Source organism: Rhipicephalus sanguineus, chromosome 3 (genome assembly GCF_013339695.2).
Source record: "Rhipicephalus sanguineus isolate Rsan-2018 chromosome 3, BIME_Rsan_1.4, whole genome shotgun sequence".
Lineage (NCBI taxonomy): Eukaryota > Metazoa > Arthropoda > Arachnida > Ixodida > Ixodidae > Rhipicephalus > Rhipicephalus sanguineus.
The window spans coordinates 7,992,743-8,013,286 of NC_051178.1; the positions used below are offsets into that span (position 1 = coordinate 7,992,743).

The 20,544-nt window shown below is 46.0% G+C and overlaps 1 protein-coding gene across 1 annotated transcript in view; it reads left to right on the forward strand.

Annotated features, from left to right (window-relative positions):
* The window catches only part of LOC119386432 (proteasome adapter and scaffold protein ECM29), an 814,720-nt gene that overhangs the window by 594,551 nt on the left and 199,625 nt on the right, over positions 1-20,544 (forward strand). Inside the window, exons 37-38 of the mRNA XM_037653733.2 lie at positions 9,577-9,642; positions 12,075-12,286. Of these exons, the coding sequence (XP_037509661.1) occupies positions 9,577-9,642; positions 12,075-12,286 (278 nt within the window). The remainder of the gene's footprint in view (positions 1-9,576; positions 9,643-12,074; positions 12,287-20,544) is intronic.

Sequence of the window (20,544 nt, forward strand, 5' to 3'; positions counted from 1 at the left end):
CAGCGAGATTGGTGTGGTAGCTCACTGTCAACGCAGACTCGCGCAGCAGACACAGAAGCAAGTTCTAGCAAGCGAACTGAACGTATATATGGGTGCACATCGTAGCTTCCGTCCGATGTACAACATACAAAACAGAAGTGGTAAAAAGAGAGCGAGAGTTGTCTGCCGAAAAATAAAGAAAGAAAACGTGGCACCCCAATATACCTTTCGCACTTTCCAGAGCCCCTTTTTCTTGTCACACGGCCTTTAAAACATTTACTCATTCTGTCGCGTCTTCTACTCCTCCCACCTTCGCAACGTATCGATTTCGCATAGCATTCGTGCTTGCTTGGGGTCCCTGCGTGCCTGCAGTACTGCAGCATGGGTGGCGACGCACACACTAGTTGCTCCAAGGCTTGCTCAGAAATGCAGCAACCACAGTGTATGTGCTTAAACTAATATCGTCATGTGTTCACGCTGTACAGCCTCCGGGGTTTGTGGTCGCTTTGACAAACGAGCCGCGTACGAGGTCGCCTTTCTTCTCGCACCTCGTCCGTACGCTGTCAACAAGGTTAAGAAAAAATTGCAAGACCACCCCGCTGGAGACACCATTTGCCTGCAAACCCCGAAGAAAACAGAAAGCACTTGTTTCGAAGCGCTGCCAACGTCCTCTTATCTTTGGAACTTTGAGTGAGCATTGTCCCTACGTTTTAGAATCCATACGGTTCCTTCTTGAGAGCTCGAGGAAGGGAGACAAACGAAGACTGCTTCTTTTCTTGTTCGGCGGGTGTGAAAGGGTGAGTCAAGCGGCGGCGGTGCTCATCAGCAGAAGAACAGAGGAGTGCTTGGGCTTGACCGTTGGGAATGAGTTGAAGAGTAAAAGGTGGTGGGGAGCTTCTTTGGCGTGTGGATGTGTCAAGGTGAACTGTTAGATGAGAGACAGGGAAAGGGGGATACTTGGAGTGCCGGACTGTGTGAGGCTGTATGCAGGCATTTTTTTTTTCTTACGCTCTGCGCAGGGAAAAGCGAAGAGACTACGTGTAGGTTGCCTTGAGCGTGGTTCACGATCAGGGTCGCTTGAATCTCCCAGCATTCATTTCCGGTAATTGGTTTCACCTGCGAGGACTACAGTTTCAAGAAAGTTGATTCGGCGGTCTGCGTCTTTGCAAAACTGTGGACGTCTTTCCAGTCCTTCTTACAGGTTCTCAGTTCCGCTGATGCAGCTGGCGTCACACCCAGTACAAGCAGTTTTCTTGAAGATGCTAGGGTTCGCTGTTCCGGTGGCCAGTCTCTTGGAGAAGGAAGAGAACGCGCCATTGTGTTCGTAATGCTGAAAACATTTTCACGAACCGCCCGTCCCCATCGTCGGCTGCGGGCCACGCGCTCGGAGGCGTGGGACTTCAACAAGACCGTTTTTGGAACTGACCGACTATTGGAACTGACCTGCAGTGCATTGTGGCATTTGCTAAGCATGACAAGGATATAACCGCCGCGCTCGCGATAGAAGACGGTGAATCTTATTGTTTAAAGGGCCTCTTTGAAGAAGTGCCCCTGGTCCCAGACCCTGGGAGCACTATTCCAGCTAAAAAGATATCAGCTATGAATAAGGTGCTCGATGACTTCTCCCATTTGTTTACTGCAATTCCTGGATGTACCGCCCTCGTTCAGCACTGCATTGACACTGGAGATAGTGCACCTGTGAGATGCAAGCTGCGTCCAGTAAATGCAAAAAAGCAAAAGATCATTGAAGACTGCGTAAATGACCTTTTGGAGCAGCGCCTTATAAGACATAGCCCCAGCCCTTGGACTAGTGCCCCAGTGCTTGTTGCCAAGAAATCTGGTGGCTACCGGCTTGCTGTGGACTATCGGCCGTTAAATGCACGCACCCGGGTGCCTGCCTACCCAGTGCCCCGAATGGACTGGCTGCTAGCACAATTGGGCCGAGCAATGTGGTTTTCAAGCTTCAGCCTTTCCCAGGGTTTTTTTTCAGATCCCTGTGTCCGAGGCTGACATACTAAAAACAGCCTTCATCTGCCACCAGGGTACATTTGAGCTCACGAGAATGCCCTTCGGGGTGGCAGGTGGCCCGGCAACTTTTCAAACCCTGATGGACCGATTGTGCAGGGAATCAATCATAGCTTCGCCATGGTTTTTCTAGATGTCCTCGTCTACTCTGAAAATCTTGAGAGCCATGTCGAGCATGTAAGGGAAGTGTTGCAGTGCATTGACAATGCTGGCCTTACGACTAACCCTGATAAAATGCAGGTCTGCCGTCAGTCCGTTAAGTTCTTGGGCCACGTCATCTCCCCTGGGCAGTGCAGACCAGATGAAGAGAAAGTGCGGGCGGTGCTGTATCACTCAGGACCCAGCACGATTAAACAGCTGCAGGCTTTCCTGGGACTTGCTGGTTATTATCGCAGCTTCATACCGTACATCCAGTCACTGTACCTTAGCAACGTTGCTTGTTGGGCGAGTTGGAACGAGTCAGTCATAGCGTAGTTCAGCGCAAAAAACAGGCAACAGACGAGTGAGAGGACAAGGACACAGCGCATGTCCTTGCCTCTCACTCGTCTGTTGCCTGTTTTTTGCGCTGAACTACGCTATGACAGCCACTGTACTTCTGAAGACCGCCAAAAGCAGGCTTTCACTATGCTCAAGCAGTCCTTAGCTCAGAATGCAGTTATGAGGCTTCCAGGTCTAAATTGACCCTTTGTGGTTGAAATGAATGCAAGCGGCATTGGCATTGCAGCTGTGCTACTGCAGGCTGACCCTGATGGACTGTACAGTCCGTTTCCTTCATTAGCAAGGTTCTCACAGAGGCTGAAAGCCACTATACTGTCCTGAAGATGGCTTTTAAGGGCTCGTTTTTCTTTGTTAGACGCATTATTAATGAGAACTAACAGACAATAATGCCAAAGAAAGTATAGGAGATGGTATTTGTAATAATGGGGATATAAATGTGAAGAAAGTAAAGTGGACGAAAAGATAACTTGCCGCCAGCAGGGACTGAACCTGCGACCTTCGAATAACGCGTCCGATTCTCTACCACTGATGAGCTATGGCGGCGGTCATCCCCCCATCCATTTTATTGGGTATATATGTGCATTTAAACCTAGGAGCGTTAGTGCCTATCGCAGCCATGGCGGTGATTGCTGCCATGGCTGCAATCGGTGCTGACTAACGCATCACAATGGCACGATTAAGCAGTGTCTACAAGCATAGTGCACTAACCACAAAGACTGGGACAGGCATATACCCGAGATTGGCCTTGCCACGCATACTGCAGAGAGCGTGGTCACCGGATATGGTCCGTCGTTGCTTTGCTATGGCAGAGAGTTGCACACTCTGTGGGAGCCTGCGGGTGACAAGGAGGACACGGAGCCTCCAGAGGCAGCGCACCATGCCTTTGCTGCAGAACTCCGGCGGTGCCTTGGAGAAGTCCTGAGGTATGCTAAGTAGCATCAAGCAGCTGCCTGGCAGGCCCAGAAGTCAAGTTACGACAGTCATCAACAGCCAAAGACGGTGACGTTGTGCTCTTCGATACTCACACTTTGAGTGATGCGGCCAAGGGTGTTTCGGCCAAGTAGGCACCGTGGCGAGGTGGACCTTATCATGTGGTCAAGCAGGTTGGTAAAAATGACTTCATCCTGAGTTACCCAGCTATGGGACGTCATCGAACCATTTCCCATGCTGATCAGTTGGCACTGTACCACAAACCATTACTTCTCCCTTCCACCCCGCATTCACAGTTGTGAGATGAAATGGAGTGGAGTGTGTTGGGTGTGGGTCTCAGAGACTGTGTGTAGTTACTGGGAGAGGAACTATATGGCACGAGTGTCAAGTGAGAGGGCATGCATGGGAAAACGAGGGAAGGGAGACACAAGGAGTCGGATATGTGGCGCGGGCAATAAAGGATTGTGTGGTGAACGGTGAACATGGTTGCCGATCGCTGAGTGTGACAGCCTTTTATACACAACAGAGGGATTTGGGGATCGATCTGACCGCAATGTGCATTCCAGCTTGAAATAGCATTGAAAGCAGTAGACATGTAGTGGAGATGAGCACGGTCTGTACCGCTTATACTGCAGACGAGCTCGGCTCGTCCACAACAAATGAAGCATTTGATGGTGCCGCAATTGAGCTACTTTGATTCATTTTGCCGAGTTCTCTTTGGCCTGGAGAGAGAGTGTAGTAATAAAAAATTTTAAAACATGCTCAATGCATGCATTTTGGTCCAGAAAGGACGGGATTTTGGTAAACGGAGCTAGAGAATGGTGTCCTCCTCTGTGCACAAGCGGTGCACGTGTGCCGGCAACTAATTCGTTCAGAAGAAATGAAGAAAAAATTCTGTTTGCCAACGGTTTGTGGAATGGAGGATTTCAGTTTTCCTGCGAGTGTGGCAGCGAATACACAGAGCGGCATATTTTTTCTAAATCATTGGATTCGAATGGCAACTGCGTCTCAGTGTATCGGCATGCAGTGGACGTCGACGGATGTAAACAAGGCGTCCAAGGCTTTTTTTTATGGGCTCCTCACCCTTGCGCATTACTGTTAAAATTTCACAGAGTATTTTCAGCACAGAAGGCAGAAGAGCCTAGGGCATTTTCTTTGGTGCACTGCAGTGAAGCCAATCCTAGGCGTATTTTCAGAAAATTATTTTGCCTGTATCTTTCGCGTAAAGCACCTTTAGATACTATTTTTAGTTTTTCATAGCATGTAGAATCAAATAGGCAAATAAGAAATCTGTATTTTTGTATTGGTTTTAGCCAGAAAACTCTGTAGGGAAAGGTTGCTCTGATCGAGGGCCCTAGAAGCCCCAGCCATGGCAGTATCATTGTTCTAATTGCCAGTTGCTATTAGCAGCTTGGGTCTTGCAGTGCGAGTCAGTATGACGTAAGACACTGCTCTGTATGCCGAAGAGTTCGCGAAATACATGCAGATGCAGCACTCTGGGCAATTTCTTATTTCTTCCAAGGTAATGCGCCATTGAAACATGCTGCGGGGGTGGTTGTTGACGCCCCCACTCAGCCTATTCCGCGAGTTCATAACTTGTCGAAGAAGAACGTGATGGAAATGGTGAATGGCGCCACACATTCCATTGGATCATATATTCATGAAGCAGCCTGGAGAACAAACCTCTTGGGGTCACATTTTTCTTTCATAAATTCAAGAAGGCTTGCCAAAGAGGAACTTAAAGCATCGATTTCTGGATTGGATTCCGTGCTATTGAGAATTGTTTCATGAAAGACTTCCACTTCTTTGCCTACGCACTGTTGTTCATGCTGTAATGTTCATTGAGGTCATCTGAGTTTGTTGTCCATTTTCGTAGCACTTTTCCTGCCTCCTGCATACATGATTTCTTTGGCTTCAATGTCGATCTGAAGTGTATTTCCATCTGTCTGCTCCGGCTGCTAACTGATCTACATAAATGGCTTACTGAGTAGTTAGCGGGACTGGCTCCGCTTGAAGGCACTCTTTGATGGTGGTGCAGTATAGTCGCTGTGAATAGGAAAGGGTGGCATAACGTTCCGAATGGCACCCATGTCATTGGTTAACCCCTTCGTGTCTCTCTCCCCCCTTCTGAAAAATGCAGTCCTTTATTTTTTTCCAAACCTACGGAATCGAAAAACATCCTCCTCGGCAATCAAGATCTGAAAGAATGCTTTTATCGATGTCTGCTGACAAAGATATGTGGTGCATTCTGAATTGCAGAACTATCTTTACTGGATTCTGGTAAAGGATTTTGCCCTTTCCAAGACAATTGTTTAAAGAGTTGCAACTTCTGGCATGCAAAGAAGCACCGAAAACGATCTGTAATGAAGAGACGCCTGAGTCACAACTGCACAGGAACAAAGGCATTTCATTCCAAGCACATCAATAGCTACGGAGGTATCAGCACACTTGGTGATAACACAAAGCAGGCACAATACTGGTGCTTGCTCTCTTGTGGGACACCGACATCATGTGATTTCACAATCTATCACATTCCTTCCCCCTTAGTCATCGATACCGGAGCGTTGCGTGAGGGGCGTTGGCAAGTGGAACGTCGGAGCGGCTGCAACACTCCAGGCCCAAGGCAAGGCTTGACATAGATGGGAGAGCGAACAAGGAGCAGGTTGGATGGCTTACAGTGCTCGGCACACATGGTCCCGATGGCGTCGAAGCACAGTCCCGTCTGCGGTACGCAGCTCGTACGTGACCTGGCCCAACCGTCGCAAAACGGGAGTAGACAACCACTCGGGGCCTGGCCAGAAGTTTCTCATGTACACGTAATCACCGGACTGGAAACCACGTTGTGGACACTGCAGAAGGCATCCTGCATCACTCTCGTGCGGTGGTCCTGAAGCTTCGACCCAGCATGACTTCTGCTGGTGATTTCCTGGTCTCTGAGTGCGGTCTAAAGGGCTGATTGAAAAGGAATTAACGTGAAACCTTGCATAATATGATGCCCTGCCTCTGTTTCTGTAATGCACACTTCTCGTACCAGTTCTCATACCATCTGCTCTGCCCTGTCGTTGATTGCTTCATCAACTAATAGTTGCTGATAGGCCTGCGTCAGATCCAGCTTGAAAAAAATACGCCCCCTTCCTAATCTGGCAAAAGGTTCTTTGCTTGTTGGTAGTAGGTATACATTACTTTCCACGGTCTGGTTCACGGTGCTTCTACAATCCCCGCATATTCTTAAGGAGCCGTCCTTCTTTCACACCACGATGTTGGCATTGCCCAGTCCGAATTGTGTGGGTTGCAGAATTCCCAGTTTCACCAAGCAATTTAGCTCAGCCACGACTTGATCCTTCATGGCAAATGGAATGCTGCCACATATCAGGAACCTCCTCGAGTTCGATGTGGATGCGTAGTAGGTTAATGCCTGGAAACGTCTCACTGAACACGATTGCTTGAGGCCTGACATTGATGCTATGAACACCTGTTAGGCTGATTCCCAACAGCTGGAACCACTTTCCACCCAGCAGAGTGTTCCCATTGTTCTTCAGTACAGCACCAACTGAAATTATCTGCCTTTGAACTTCACGGGCGGAGATATGCTTTTCCTAGCACGTCCAGATTGTCCACCATTCGCATGTTGCACTCGTCCAGCTTGATCCACTTTGCCACTTGCAGCTTCCGAAATTCGCTCACACTGATAATCCATCTGGCAGCTTCCATCGGCATTGCTTCATTCCAAGTCTCTACGGCGATGACGTACTCGGCTGATACTGAACTATTCGTCGAACTCACTCTTCATGGAATTTTCCCGGCCATCCGGCTGTGCTTCCACATCTACTTGCTTTTTTCAGCATGCTTTTGCTAAATGCCCTTTTCCCCCGCAGCTGAAGCACACCAAATCTTTCTATCTGCAACGCCATCTTCCATAGGTGCTAAAACAGTGGAAACAACGCCTTGCTGGTTGCTTCTTGCTGGTTTCCATTTCTACTTTCGCCATCGATTCTTTCTGTAATTCGGGCTCCTGTTCATTGATTTCTGTTCATTGAAACGGCTACCATGCTGCTTGGTAGCCGTTTCTGTTGGGATTGCCAACTGATATGCCATGTCGAACGTGAGATTCTTCTCTGCTAACAATCGTTGGTGAACCACATTGTCAGAAATTCCAAAAGCCAAACGGTCGCACCACATTTCCTCTAACAGAAATTTTGTGCCGGCAAATCTGCAGTTCTCGGATAAGCAGTGACATATTCAGCCATACCCTCCCCATCGATTGTCTCGCTTCGAAAAGATTGCGTATAGTTGAGACAGATGCGAGTTGACGTGCTTCTTCACTGCGTCAACGATGACTTGGCGGTTGCAATGGCTTCGCGAGGGTGGTTGTGAGGGAGTACGTCTCTGGGCCACAGCAGCGGAGCAACACAGCTCGCTTGTCCTCATCTGTTGTGAGCTTGTTCGCTGCGCAATACAATTCAATGCGCTCGACATACTCTACCCACGACGAATTTTCACTGAGATCGAACTCTCGAATGCGACTCCCGACGACCATGCGGCCGGAAAAAAAGCCCGTCCACGCACGGGTTAGACCGTGCCTCGTCGCCACTGTAATGAACTGACACGAGTCACAACTGCCCGGAAACAAAAGCGTTTTACTATTCCAAGAATATAAATAGCTATGGCGGTGGTGGGTATCATCACACTTAGTGATAACAAAAAGCATGCTCTCTCGTGGCAAACTGACGTCACTTGGCATGATTTCACAATCCTGACTTTTGGCGCATGCTCACCAATTACTTGGTGCAGCACATAACTTTTGTCAGGTCCGGTGGTAGTTTTTCCACAACGGCCATCTCGTAGATACTCCCATACGGGCAATGTGACATAGTCACATTTGAATGAATTGAGCCCATAAGACAATGCATAGTTGATGTGCAGTCAGTCATGTTTTGTATTGTTCAATGTAATAAAAATTCGGCAGATCCCACGCACTGTGGGAATCGATGTACTGCGAAGCAACCAGCTAAGAGCTGCATACATCCCCTTGTTTGTCTTTGAGGCAAATGAAGTCATTCATGCCATAGCATCTAGTTCACTATATATCGCATGTTTGCCATGCATACATGCACGTACAATCTGGTATATACGATGCTAATGAAACGTATGTTCTGGTTTATACGGTGCATGACCTGTCATTTATGTTCATCGCGCACTCGTATCATGCCATGCCAATTTTGGTATATATCCAGTTAACAAAACGGTCGGAAGCGTACCATGACAGTGTCATGTAAATCATACCCTTACATGACATGCATGTCATGATTCGCATGTTAGGACTTACCATTTATGTTCGTTATACAGTCACGTCGCGCTACACCACTTTTGGTGTCTATCAAGCTAGCAAAACAGCCGCGAGCGCACCATGAGCATGGCATGTAAATCATGTCGTAGATGACTTGCATATCATGATTTTCATATTACCACGTGTTAGTTATGTTCGTCGTGCAGAAATTTCTCGTCATACCAGTTTTGGTATACATCTATTCATTTAAACGGCCGTGAGCACCCCGAGACCATGTCATGTAAATCATGCTTACACGACATGCGTGTCATGATTTGCACATTAGGACCTGTCACTTATGTTCACCCTGAACTCTTTTCACGCCATACCAATTTTGGTATATATCAAGTTAACCAAACGGCCGCAAGAGCCCCAATGCCGTAGCATATAAATCATGTTGTTCATGACATGCATGTCATGATTTTCATGCTATGACCTGTCATTTATGTTCGTAATATGGCCATGGTGTGCCATACCAATTTTAGTATACATCCCATTAACGAAACGGCCAGGAGAGCACAAAGTCGTAGCCGGCTAGATAGATAGTAGATATGCTCAAAGCCGCAGAAGTTCACTAAGAAAAGCTTTGCACTTAAAGTTTGCACTTACTGAAGTAGGCTTTGATGGCCTGTGTCCTGTACAGTGGCCTACTTGTGAGTGCCTGTGTTTAGAACCTTCTAAGGGGGGCTTCCAGTCACCAATACTCGGTGTTTGTGTGTTTACAATATCAAGAATGGAATCTCTCGGTGCGCAAATCAAGTGCCAGTTTTGTATTAATGAGCTCGCAATGTTTCATTATTCGTGTTGTTTTCTTGCAGAGGGCAAGACACGTGATGAGTCTCCGTCTGCAGTATGGGAAGAGGTCTGGGTCGAGTTCACCACAGGTGTGTGGCTACGTTCTCTTGGCATCGCCTGCTTTTGCACGTTTATTGGTGACAGCAGGACATACTGCCATCTGCTGGCACTGTGTGAAGCACAGAGCTGTGAGGCTGCGCATTGCTGTGTTTGAAATGTGAGAACATTTTCGAGCACGTAGGCAAGATGACTGTTGATTCACCAGAGTGAGCCGAGTCTGCATGTCGTGAAGCACCCATTTAGTGCAACTTTTCTCCATACTCGTCCTCTTGCACGCCCGCACATGCTAGACACAAATAAAACCTGAGAATACATTTTGCTTGAAGACAAGCCACCAGAGCGCAGTTTTGCTGCAGCAAAAGAATGAAAGCCACATATTTACGCCCAATGCAAGCTGATAACAACCAGAAAAGGCACTCAAGTGAGCACACACAGAATAGGCAATTTAGCCCCATTATATCTTATGAAAAAAAGCGAATGAGGACATATAGTAATATCGAAACTGTGTATCCACTCATATAAGTGCTCTTCGATAAAAAATTTCTGCTTGAATTGAGACTGGAGTATTTTTATTTTATTTTTTCACAATGAGCTTTTTTGAAAACATTTGTGTCTTTGGCTATCTTTTTTTTTTACACTGCCTGTAGGAAAACTCTAAGAAATGTTGCAGAGGCTTTGTTCTACATTTTGCACTTTTTCGAAGTTGCTGTGTGAAACAGGAAACGCAAAAGGTGCATCAAAGTTAGCAGACTTTTTTAGTTTGGGATGTGTTTGCTGTTTTTTCATTTTTTTCCTTTTGTGGCTAGCATAGGAAAACCATGGTTGTGATTCACATTGATAGATATTAAAACCTGCAGAAAAAATTTTCGACACAAAGTTTATAGTTGGCATCATGTTCGGCCTTGAGATTGGAAAATACTGCGGTATGCAGTAACGGGAGGTCTGCACCACCACCTTCAAATATTTTTTGCCTCTTGTCGAAGTGACTGTTAGTAAACAGTCACATTGACAGGAAGAGGCTTTGTAAGGGAAACGTAGTTGGAAAGGTGCCATCCTCACTCCACCTGGCTGACATTATCGGAATATGCAGGAATTGCAACTCATGATTACGGAATTGGACGATGAAAGCAGAACAGTAGGTCTGAAAACTACAGTAATGTGCAACAGTCTCGGAAGAGAACAGCGCTTTATGAGTGAGGCACTGGAGGTGATACGTCTGCTGAGGACAGGTAGTTACTGCGGAGCCAAACCACGAGACTGAAGTAACTAGAAGAATAAGGACGGGGTGGATCACGACTGGCACTTTACTACCATCCCTCAAGAGGAAGGTACTGGTACTTACCTACGGAGCAGAGGCTTACAAAGAGGGTTCAACTTAAACTGAGGAAAGGAAAATGATAGGCTGAAGGGACAAGAAGAGAGCAGAGTGGGTCAGGCAAGAAACGGACGTCTTAGTTGAAATGCATAAGAACTGACATTTGGGCGAGTGGGATGCTGTTAAAAACATATGGAGTGGATTCAGCGAGGACAGAGGTGAAGAAGGGACACCAACACCAGCGCTGTTCTCACCACTAACTTTATTAGCACAGAAACACATATTGTAAAGCACAACCTATAACCACGTGACCACACGCCGATGACGTCAAACTGAGGATAAATGCAAAAGATTAAAGGTGGACTAACCATGAACATGGGTGTACAGTGATATTTGCAGACACTGTGTGTATTTTTGCGCATGCGGATCAGGCTACCAGAGAAATTATGGAAGCTTCGTACATTCATAAAAAAGGTCCTAATTGTGTAAGCATGCCTTCAATAGCCCTGTACGACAGGGAAATTTCTTTCTTGAATAGTTTGGCCACCTGATACAGTTTGTTCATGGTTAGTCCACCTTCAATCTTTTGCATTTATCCTCAGTTTGACGTCATCGGCGCGTGGTCACGTGGTTATAGGTTGTGCTTTAAGATATGTGTTTCTGCGCTAATAAAGTTAACTGTGAGAACAACGCTGGTGTTCGTGTCCCTTCTTCAACTATGTCCTCAATGTATTGCACTGTATCCATTCAATATGGGCATGCATGTAGCGCGTAACTGACTGGATTCCAAGAGAAGGCAAACGCACGAGGGGGAGACAGAAAGTTTAGGTGGGCAGACATGATGGAGAGCAAGCACAGGATTGGCGAAACATGGGAGACACTTTTGCCCGGCATATTCAGGCTGGTGATGATGATGTGGGATGTACAATTCGTACAGGGACGAGACAGAGAGTAACACACAAGCGCTACTCATTTCACTTCCACGCTTAACGATGAACACGTCGCACCAGCATTGCCAAAAATCCATCCCTGCTAAAGGATATACAGAAAAAGTCTGAACTTGGCAAGTTTTAATTGAGCTCTTACGTGACAGCCAAAATGCAAAATGAGGTCCGTGCCATTCAAGTGACAAAGTTGGTGTTGCAGGGGACCAGTCTGGGGTACGCCTCTACCTGAATGAGGTGTTGTCCTTGGTCAACCAGGCGCTGGCCAGTGCTGTGTGGTCATTGCGACGCCAGGGGGCGGCCGCCTCCTGCTCGGTGGCGCGCACCCTCGGAGCTGCCCTCGAGTGGCGCCTGGCCGAAACCCTGATTCGATCGCTGCTGGCTGCGCTGCCTGGACGCACCTGGCACGGCAAGGTGCACATACTGGCATCCCTCAGCAGAATCACATAAAATGCAAAAGCACTTTTATCACACAAGACCGATTCAAAGGAAGTTTGTTCACTCGAGGAAACTCTAGTCACTCTGCGAAGTAAAATTTCAATTTAGCACCTGGCATATTTTTTACAAAATACGAAAATTGGTGGTCAGGAAGCACCAGTTTTAAAATATGGGGCTTTTTGTGCACACTTTTTTAGCTTATTACTAATTTTCACAGAGTATACTGATATGACTAATTTATCTGCACGTGAGCAGGATGGTGCAGAAAGCTAGCTAAAATTGAGGCACATTACCTTTTAAAAAAAGAAAAGTCAAGATTTACCCGAATGGCATTTTAAATTACAAAACAATTATCAAGATTTTACATAGATATCAGCACTCTTCATTATCTACAGATACTCTGTCCGAAGTTTCGTTAAGATCTGACAAGTTAAAGCGCACAACAGTTTGTGCATATGTAAAAATTGCCTAAAAATGAAAATTGAGAAAAGCTCACTGGGAAGTTATAAACACCTCTATTCTTCCATGCACAATTGGCATTCATCAATGCATCCTTTATACAGCCATTGCACTTACAAATGTCCAGCTTCGTATGTTAGCCTGTCCCAGCCCTTGGTGATTTAGTTATCAACGTGTGCTTCCTTCACCATGTGGTCACGATGAGCCCATGCCTTGGCTGCCTTGCATGCACGCATTCGTTTGGTTCTTTTCTCATCATGCAAGTAGCCCAGGGTGTGCAGTTCTTCAGATGGCAAGCTCTGGAAGGATGGGCTCAAAGCTTGGATGTGCCTAATTGAAGCACAAGGTAGCCATTGCAGCTGTCTTTGGAAAAACAAGCCAGATCATGCAGTTGAGTGATCGCAGAGCATCTTGCGTTGTTCCTTGCACAGTGAACCAAGAGCTTTTCATCTGTGAGTTGTGTATATGTGCAAAGTACGGCCAGCCTTTCAGTGTAGTCTGGCGTGGGCTCTTAGAGTGCTTCTACTCACCTGTGCTTACACCAGGAAGTCACTCCTGTTCAGAACTTGTGATGACGAAAGAAAGAAAAATGCCCAGATGGCACAGTACATTCTCGTGACATTTCATGTTGGTGGTTATTGCGATTTGGTAACAATTTTGCAGCTTTTGCATTGTGGCATCTTTCAAACCTATTTCGGCAAGCTGTTGAAGCAAAACCTATTTCGGCAAAGAAGTAGTGTTGGCAGTTTGCGAGGCGCCATACCTCGATGCTTGGCCGCATTATTTGTGCTGCGCTCTTTATCCCCAAGTTTGCCATGCACTGTGGCCTTGGCTGAATGAAACTGATTTTTCAGCAATTTCTAGTTTGAATTCAGCCTTAATACTTGAGGAAATAAGAGTTGAATGACCAAAAATAATGTTACAAGTAAAATGTCAGCACTGACATTTTCGCAAGAAATGTGATTTATATAGGAGCATCTCATTAACATCTATCCACCGATTACAAAAGGCACAGCCATTATTAACCATCACCAATAAAGCATGCCACTGTGCAGGTGTGCGTATTTCCTTGCACATTTGTGACTGTACTTGCAGAACCAAGAGAGTTCACGCGCGATGACATTCCCGGCATAGTTGAGGCATCCACTGAGAAGCAAAGCAGGGCAACCGAATGGGGCTGATCTCAACAAGGCACAACCAAGTTTTGCACCACTACAACACAGATCCCTCACTTGCTTGGGGCGTTTACGAGGATTCTCTTTGGTCGGCAAAAGAAGGGGCAGGCACACGCAAATGTAGTATGCTTAAGGAAACAGGCAAAAATTTTGAAGAAAAATCACTTTTTCTTTTCTGCGTAATTTCGGAAGTGCATCCCTTTGTGCATATTTTCCATGTTCTTGCCGAAAGAGAGTGCCCCACGACAAGCCCCTGCATGCGCTCCGTGCTTAGGGTCCATTTTTCTCAAAAAAGAAACTTCCTCTGCAAAATGCTTTCCTGGAGTTGGCCGTATATAAGAAATTGTCGGGTAACAATTTCTGAGGCAGTCCGAGGACACTGTGCGCCTTTTTATTCGCACTTGTTCTTCCGAGCGCGTCTGTTCGAATACTTTCAGCTCGTAGCTTCGTTACATCTTGTGTCTGTTGTGCCTGTCGATAAGTTGAGATGCTGACGGTAAAGAAGGTCTTCAGCAGGCCCAAATTTCGCGGTAACCAACGCAGTTCTCTTCTAAATGAGAATAAATGCCAGTGATTTACTGAGGTGCCGAACACTGAACCAGCAAGCTCTTCGTCGTCAAACCTCAGGGTCCTTTGAGGCAAATTGCATGCAGGGCGACTACGCATTTGTTCTAATGAACGTGAATGTTGTTTGTAATGCATTTAGACAGGATTGCGCATGTAAGTTGTGCGGTGGAAGGGTTCAGCTAATCGGAATTGTGTCGCAGAATCTTTGCTGCCTTTGTTTAGGCTTCAGATTCTTAAGGATTGCGACATGGGATGCTGCTCTTACGTTTAATGATGGCAGTATCGCACCTGCCAAAATTCTGAAATCATTAGGAGTGAAGCCTGGCCAAAATATAGTGAATATGCTGAAAGAAGTTGACCACAATCGATGATACATTGCAGATAGAGCTGCACGAGAGCTCATAAAAGAAGCAAGGCAAGCAAGACGACAGGCTCGAAAGTGAAAAAATGACTTTGACAGTGATTACCAAACTCGTAGCTACTAATTAAAATGGTTGAACGGTGTTTGTGGCAAAAGATGTTCGCTTTCCAGCTGTTTTTTCACTTTAAACTTGATTATCTTAAAACCATGTTTTTATTAGTTTGATACCATTATTTCCTGTGTATTTGAATGTAACCAGTTGATTATTTTTCTTTGTGTTCTGCATAAGGGCATGCAACTACGGTACCACTATTGAAATTATGCACTTGACAGTTTTTGTGTTACAAATTTTGAAAGATGCAAATTAACTCAAAATTTGGGTCCTAGTGGTAAAAAATTCACCAATATCGTAATATTAGTCAAATTTTGATTAATCTTCTACAGTTAAAAGAGCGCCAAATTTGGAAGAAAATGTAGCAAGGTGCATGTTTGGGCTAGTTGGTACTCCATTTGAACATCTAAATAGCGCGAACTTCAGGGACGAAAGACAGGAGAATGCGACACATACAAGCGCTAACTTCCAACTGAATTTTATTGAAGAAAACACATGAATATATAGGGTAACACCACGCCTGCACAGCTTCACATCCACGTAACCACATTCACTCCTAAGTGATAAGATTTATCTCTCTAAAGGCACAACACATGTTACATAGAACAAATAAAAGTTAATAAATCACATACAGTGAAACCTCATTAATTCGAACTCGGTTATTTCGAAATCCCGCTTAATTCGAAGGGTTTCTGCGGTCCCGTATTTTGCAATGTAAATCTGAGTGGATAATTTGAAGCGGCGGTCAGCGCCAGCCCGGTTAATTCGAAAACTTCGGGTGCCATGTGCCAATTCCCGATCCCGATTTCGCCGCAAATCCGCGCAAGCGACGGCCCTTAGGAGCCACAGGGCAATGCAGTGTAGCGATATTAATGAGTGATAGTTGAAGCGACCCGCCTCGCTGCTGCTAGCGCAAAAAGAAAAAAGAAAACACGGTCTTGTGGTCAGCTAAAACGTGCGCCTGCAGAAAAGAAGACGTGCTTCACTGCAACACAGCGGTGACACGCGGGCAGCATGTCGCATGCTTCTGGCAACGTCAGCGCGTCATGACTTACCCATTCTTTTTGAGAAAAGAAAAGATAATAAAGGACGGTCTGACGGAATTCATGATGTATGCGAACCTCCGATTGGCGGTTGCTCCGGCAATTTGCGCACTTGCACTGCTGGCGGAGTTCTTGCCTATAACGCCTACTTCGAAAACTTCAATGATCATGTTTTCCGGCCAGAACACATTGCGGATTCCGTCACACTGGCCATTATCATATTCTTTATTTTACCAGAAAGAATAGGCGAATGGTCTCATCGTGACGCGCTGACGCTGCGATGAGCAGGTGACATGCTGCCCGCGTGTCACTACTGTGCTGCAGTGAAGCACACCTTTATTTCCGCGGGCGCGCATTTCAGCTGACCAAGATTTTTTTTTTTTCTTTTTTTTCCTTTTTTGCCCTAATAGCAGTGAGGCTCACCGTTTTCCCGGGTTTGCGGAAAAAATGGGACCGAGTATTGCTAGAAAACAACCCTTGGAGCCGCAAACTAGAAGGCCAAACGACCACCTCTGATTACTTTCAGTAATTCAAAGTTCCTTGCATGCCGCTTTTTGTATGTTTCGTTAATTCGAAAACCCGCTTAATTCGAAAGTTTTTCACAGTCCCAGTGACTTTGAATTAACGAGGTTTTACTGTACCAATATCTTGCAATACGCCCAAAAAACAGTTCCTTTGCTGACACAGCAATGGAAGGCACGCTTATACAATGCCTAACATCCTTGGCCATCTCTGCTGCTTCTACTATCTCTCGCGTTTTTTGGTCATCATGAGCGAACAGTACTGCACATTTTTCAAATTCCGGCGTACACCCACAGCCTCGACAATGCGTCGCCACGTGACCTTGCAGACCTCCCGGACATTGTACGCGTGCTCCCTGAGACGGTCGTTTAAGCAGCGCCCGGTTTGTCCCACATATCTGCTGCCACATGTTAAAGGAAAGGAGTAAACCACTGCTCCTTTACATTCGGCAAAGCGTACTCGATGCTTCGTAGAACACGTGCGCTTTTCTTTGGCCGTTGGGCACGTCATCTTGCAAAGGCTTGACAATTTCTTGGGTGCTGACATGACAGCTTGACATCCGTGTGCTGCCCCACCTTCTTTAGATTATGGGAGACGGTGAATATACGGAATTACGGCAAACCTTATATTTTGACTTTGCACAGCTTCCGCGGTGGTCTGTCTTCGCTCTGGCCTGTCACCACCTCTAACATTCTTTATCTTGCGATGCAAGACTTCTGCCACAGCTGTAATTACTTCTTGTGGGTAACCTGCAGCTTCAAGCCTCTTAATTTGCATTCGGAAACTTTCTTTGATCAGACGCGGGCATGATTTTTTCAATGCACTTACAAGACAAGATTCAATGATAGCCCTTTTGACTAATTTTGGGTGCGCGGATTGGTAGGGTAGGAACGGCTTCAAACCTCTTGGTTCGTACAACCAACAAAGCTCATCAGAAAATCTAATCTTCAAATCTAGAAACTTGATTTCGTTGTTCTGCGGCAACTCGTGAGTTATGACCAGGGGCTGTAAACCTTTGGAAAAAATAGATAAGATGCCGGATACACTTGACTCGAGGCTAGCATCACTTGGTTCAAACAGTATAAGATAATCATCGACAAAACGGAAAATTTTTTGCGCCCCTGCCTCTTTAATTTCCATTGAAATATGCCTATCGATGCTGGCTAGGAACAAATCGCTCAGAATGGGGGCGATACACGAACCAATGCACACTCCCTCTTTCTGCAAGAACACTTCGCCATACCATTCAACAAAAGTTGAGGTAAGGTACACTGTTAAAAGCTCAAGAAAACCCGCGGCTAACATACAAGCCCGCGTCATGCCCGCATCTGATCGAAGAAAGTTTCCGAATGCAAATTAAGAGGCTTGAAGCTGCAGGTTATCCACAAGAAGTAGTTACAGCTGTGGCAGAAGTCTTGCATCGCAAGATAAAGAATGTTAGAGGTGGTGACAGGCCAGAGCGAAGACAGACCACCGCGGAAGCTGTGCAAAGTCAAAATATAAGGTTTGCCGTAATTCCGTATATTCACCGTGTCTCCCATAATCTAAAGAAGGTGGTGCAGCACGCGGATGTCAAGGTTGTCATGTCGGCACCCAAGAAATTGTCAAGCCTTTGCAAGATGACGTGCCCAACGGCCAAAGAAAAGCGCACGTGTTCTACGAAGCATCGAGTACGCTTTGCCGAATGTAAAGAAGCAGTGGTTTACTCCTTTCCTTTAACATGTGGCAGCAGATATGTGGGACAAACCGGGCGCTGCTTAAACGACCGTCTCAGGGAGCACGCGTACAATGTCCGGGGAGGTCTGCAAGGTCACGTGGCGACGCATTGTCGAGGCTGTGGGTGTACGCCGGAATTTGAAAAATGTGCAGTACTGTTCGCTCATGATGACCAAAAAACGCGAGAGATAGTAGAAGCAGCAGAGATGGCCAAGGATGTTAGGCATTGTATAAGCGTGCCTTCCATTGCTGTGTCAGCAAAGGAACCATGTTTTTTGGCCGTATTGCAAGATAGTGGTATGTGATTTATTAACTTTTATTTTGTTCTATGTAACTGGTGGTGTGCCTTTAGAGAGATAAATCTTATCACTTAGGAGTGAATGTGGTTACGTGGATGTGAAGCTGCGCAGGCGTGGTGTTACCCTATATATTCATGTGTTTTCTTCAATAAAATTCAGTTGGAAGTTAGCGCTTGTGTGTGTCGCATTCTCCTGTCTTTCGTCCCTGAAATTCGCGCTATTTAGATCTTCAAAAGGAAGAAAATGGTATATGTATTTTGTGAATACCCCTTTTAATTACTGAGAAAGCAGCCATGCTGACTTTTCACACAGCTTGGCCTGGCTTGACTGTAAGATTAGCCTCATGTGAGGCGCAAGTGACATGCATAACGTACTTTCAGTTACCACGAACACAAGCATAGCCTTCAAGATTCGTATCGCAAAGATGGCATGTATGATGTAACTGGTTTTAAACTTTTTACTGCTCGCGAAAGTTAAGCCTTCGAGATTGGCGTTTGCTTCCGCCGTCGCACTCGCACCGACTCATCATTCGTTATACATCAGAGGAGTTTGCGCGGTCCAAGGCCGGACTCGTCGTGCTGGTTGTATACCGTGGGCCTAGTTCCCTCACGCCTACAACTGTTGGTGCCGAAAGAATCACGTACATTGATTACTTTTTTGTGGATGACACCGTTCTCAACTCCGTTGTTCTATTCATCGGCTAGATCGTGGCTGAGTGCGCCAGTGCGGGCAGCAGTGACGAAGTTTAGGAGTTGGTGGAGCAAAGGTCGTTTTCGTTGACGATCACTTTGGGGTACTTTCTAGGGGTGTGCGAATATTCGAAATTTCGAATATTTTTCGAATAGTGTTTGCTATTCGATTCGATTCGCACTGGAATTTTACTATTCGAACTATTCAAACTTCCCAAAAACGAATACAGTCAACGCCCGATTAAAAGTGACCCCTTCAGATTTTCAATATGCTTCACCACATTACAGTCTTGTATTGCGGCAAAGCTGCCTTTCAAGCTCCGTTACGGTCGAACTTTGCCAAAAAACGTCTGATTGGAAGTTGTCCCTAAATTTTCAGTATGCTTCACCTCATCACACCCTGGTATTGTGGCAAAGTTGCCTTTAAAGCTCCGTTACGGTCGAACTTTGCCAAAAGACAACGTCCGATTGGAAGTGGTCCCTAGATTTTCAGTATGCTTCACCTCATCACACCCCGGTATTGCGGCAAAGCTGCCTTTCAAGCTCTGCTACGGTCGCAAATGTATTAACTCAAGGAAACGCTGGTTCCAACATGGAGATGAAAGATGTGGCAGAGGTGGGGGCTCAATTAATGCTGTTTCGGACCTGAAATTTGGGCAGGAAGTCCGAAAAATAGGAAGCCGAAGCTTTTTAGCATCCAAAATTCCAGATGTTCTTATATATCGACGTCTACGAGGCAGATTTGGAACTCCAGACTTGAAGGGAGCACACCCTTGTCCGCCACATCCATTGGGTTTCCAGAGAAGTTGAAAGAGGAGGAGCGGCTGAGGAAATGGCATCTTTGCCTATCACGTGTAAAGTGTTGTCGGCAACACTTTGGTTGCACCAAATCATGTACATAAGTACAATTCGGCCTCTACATTGCCTCATCCTTGATCAGACAACTATGAAACACCACTCCGTCAGTGCTTCATCAACCTAGCGAAAAGAAACACTTTCATGTTGCTATCTCATTGGAATATGCTTAGGAATACTTTCTAACTTCTTTTTCTGCAATTTCGCTTCGAAGTATTCGAAAAATATTCGATTCGCACTCACACTTCAATATTCGAATTCACTTCGCACCCAAAATTCTGCTATTCGCACAGCTCTAGTACTTTGACTTTCGCGAGGCGTTCGACCGTCTACGACAAGCCACGGTGGTACGACGCTATACTAACAGTGCTACGTTATCACTTTGAGACGCCAATGCATCTGGTGACAATCTCTCGATGGTATCGCCAAAAGTGAT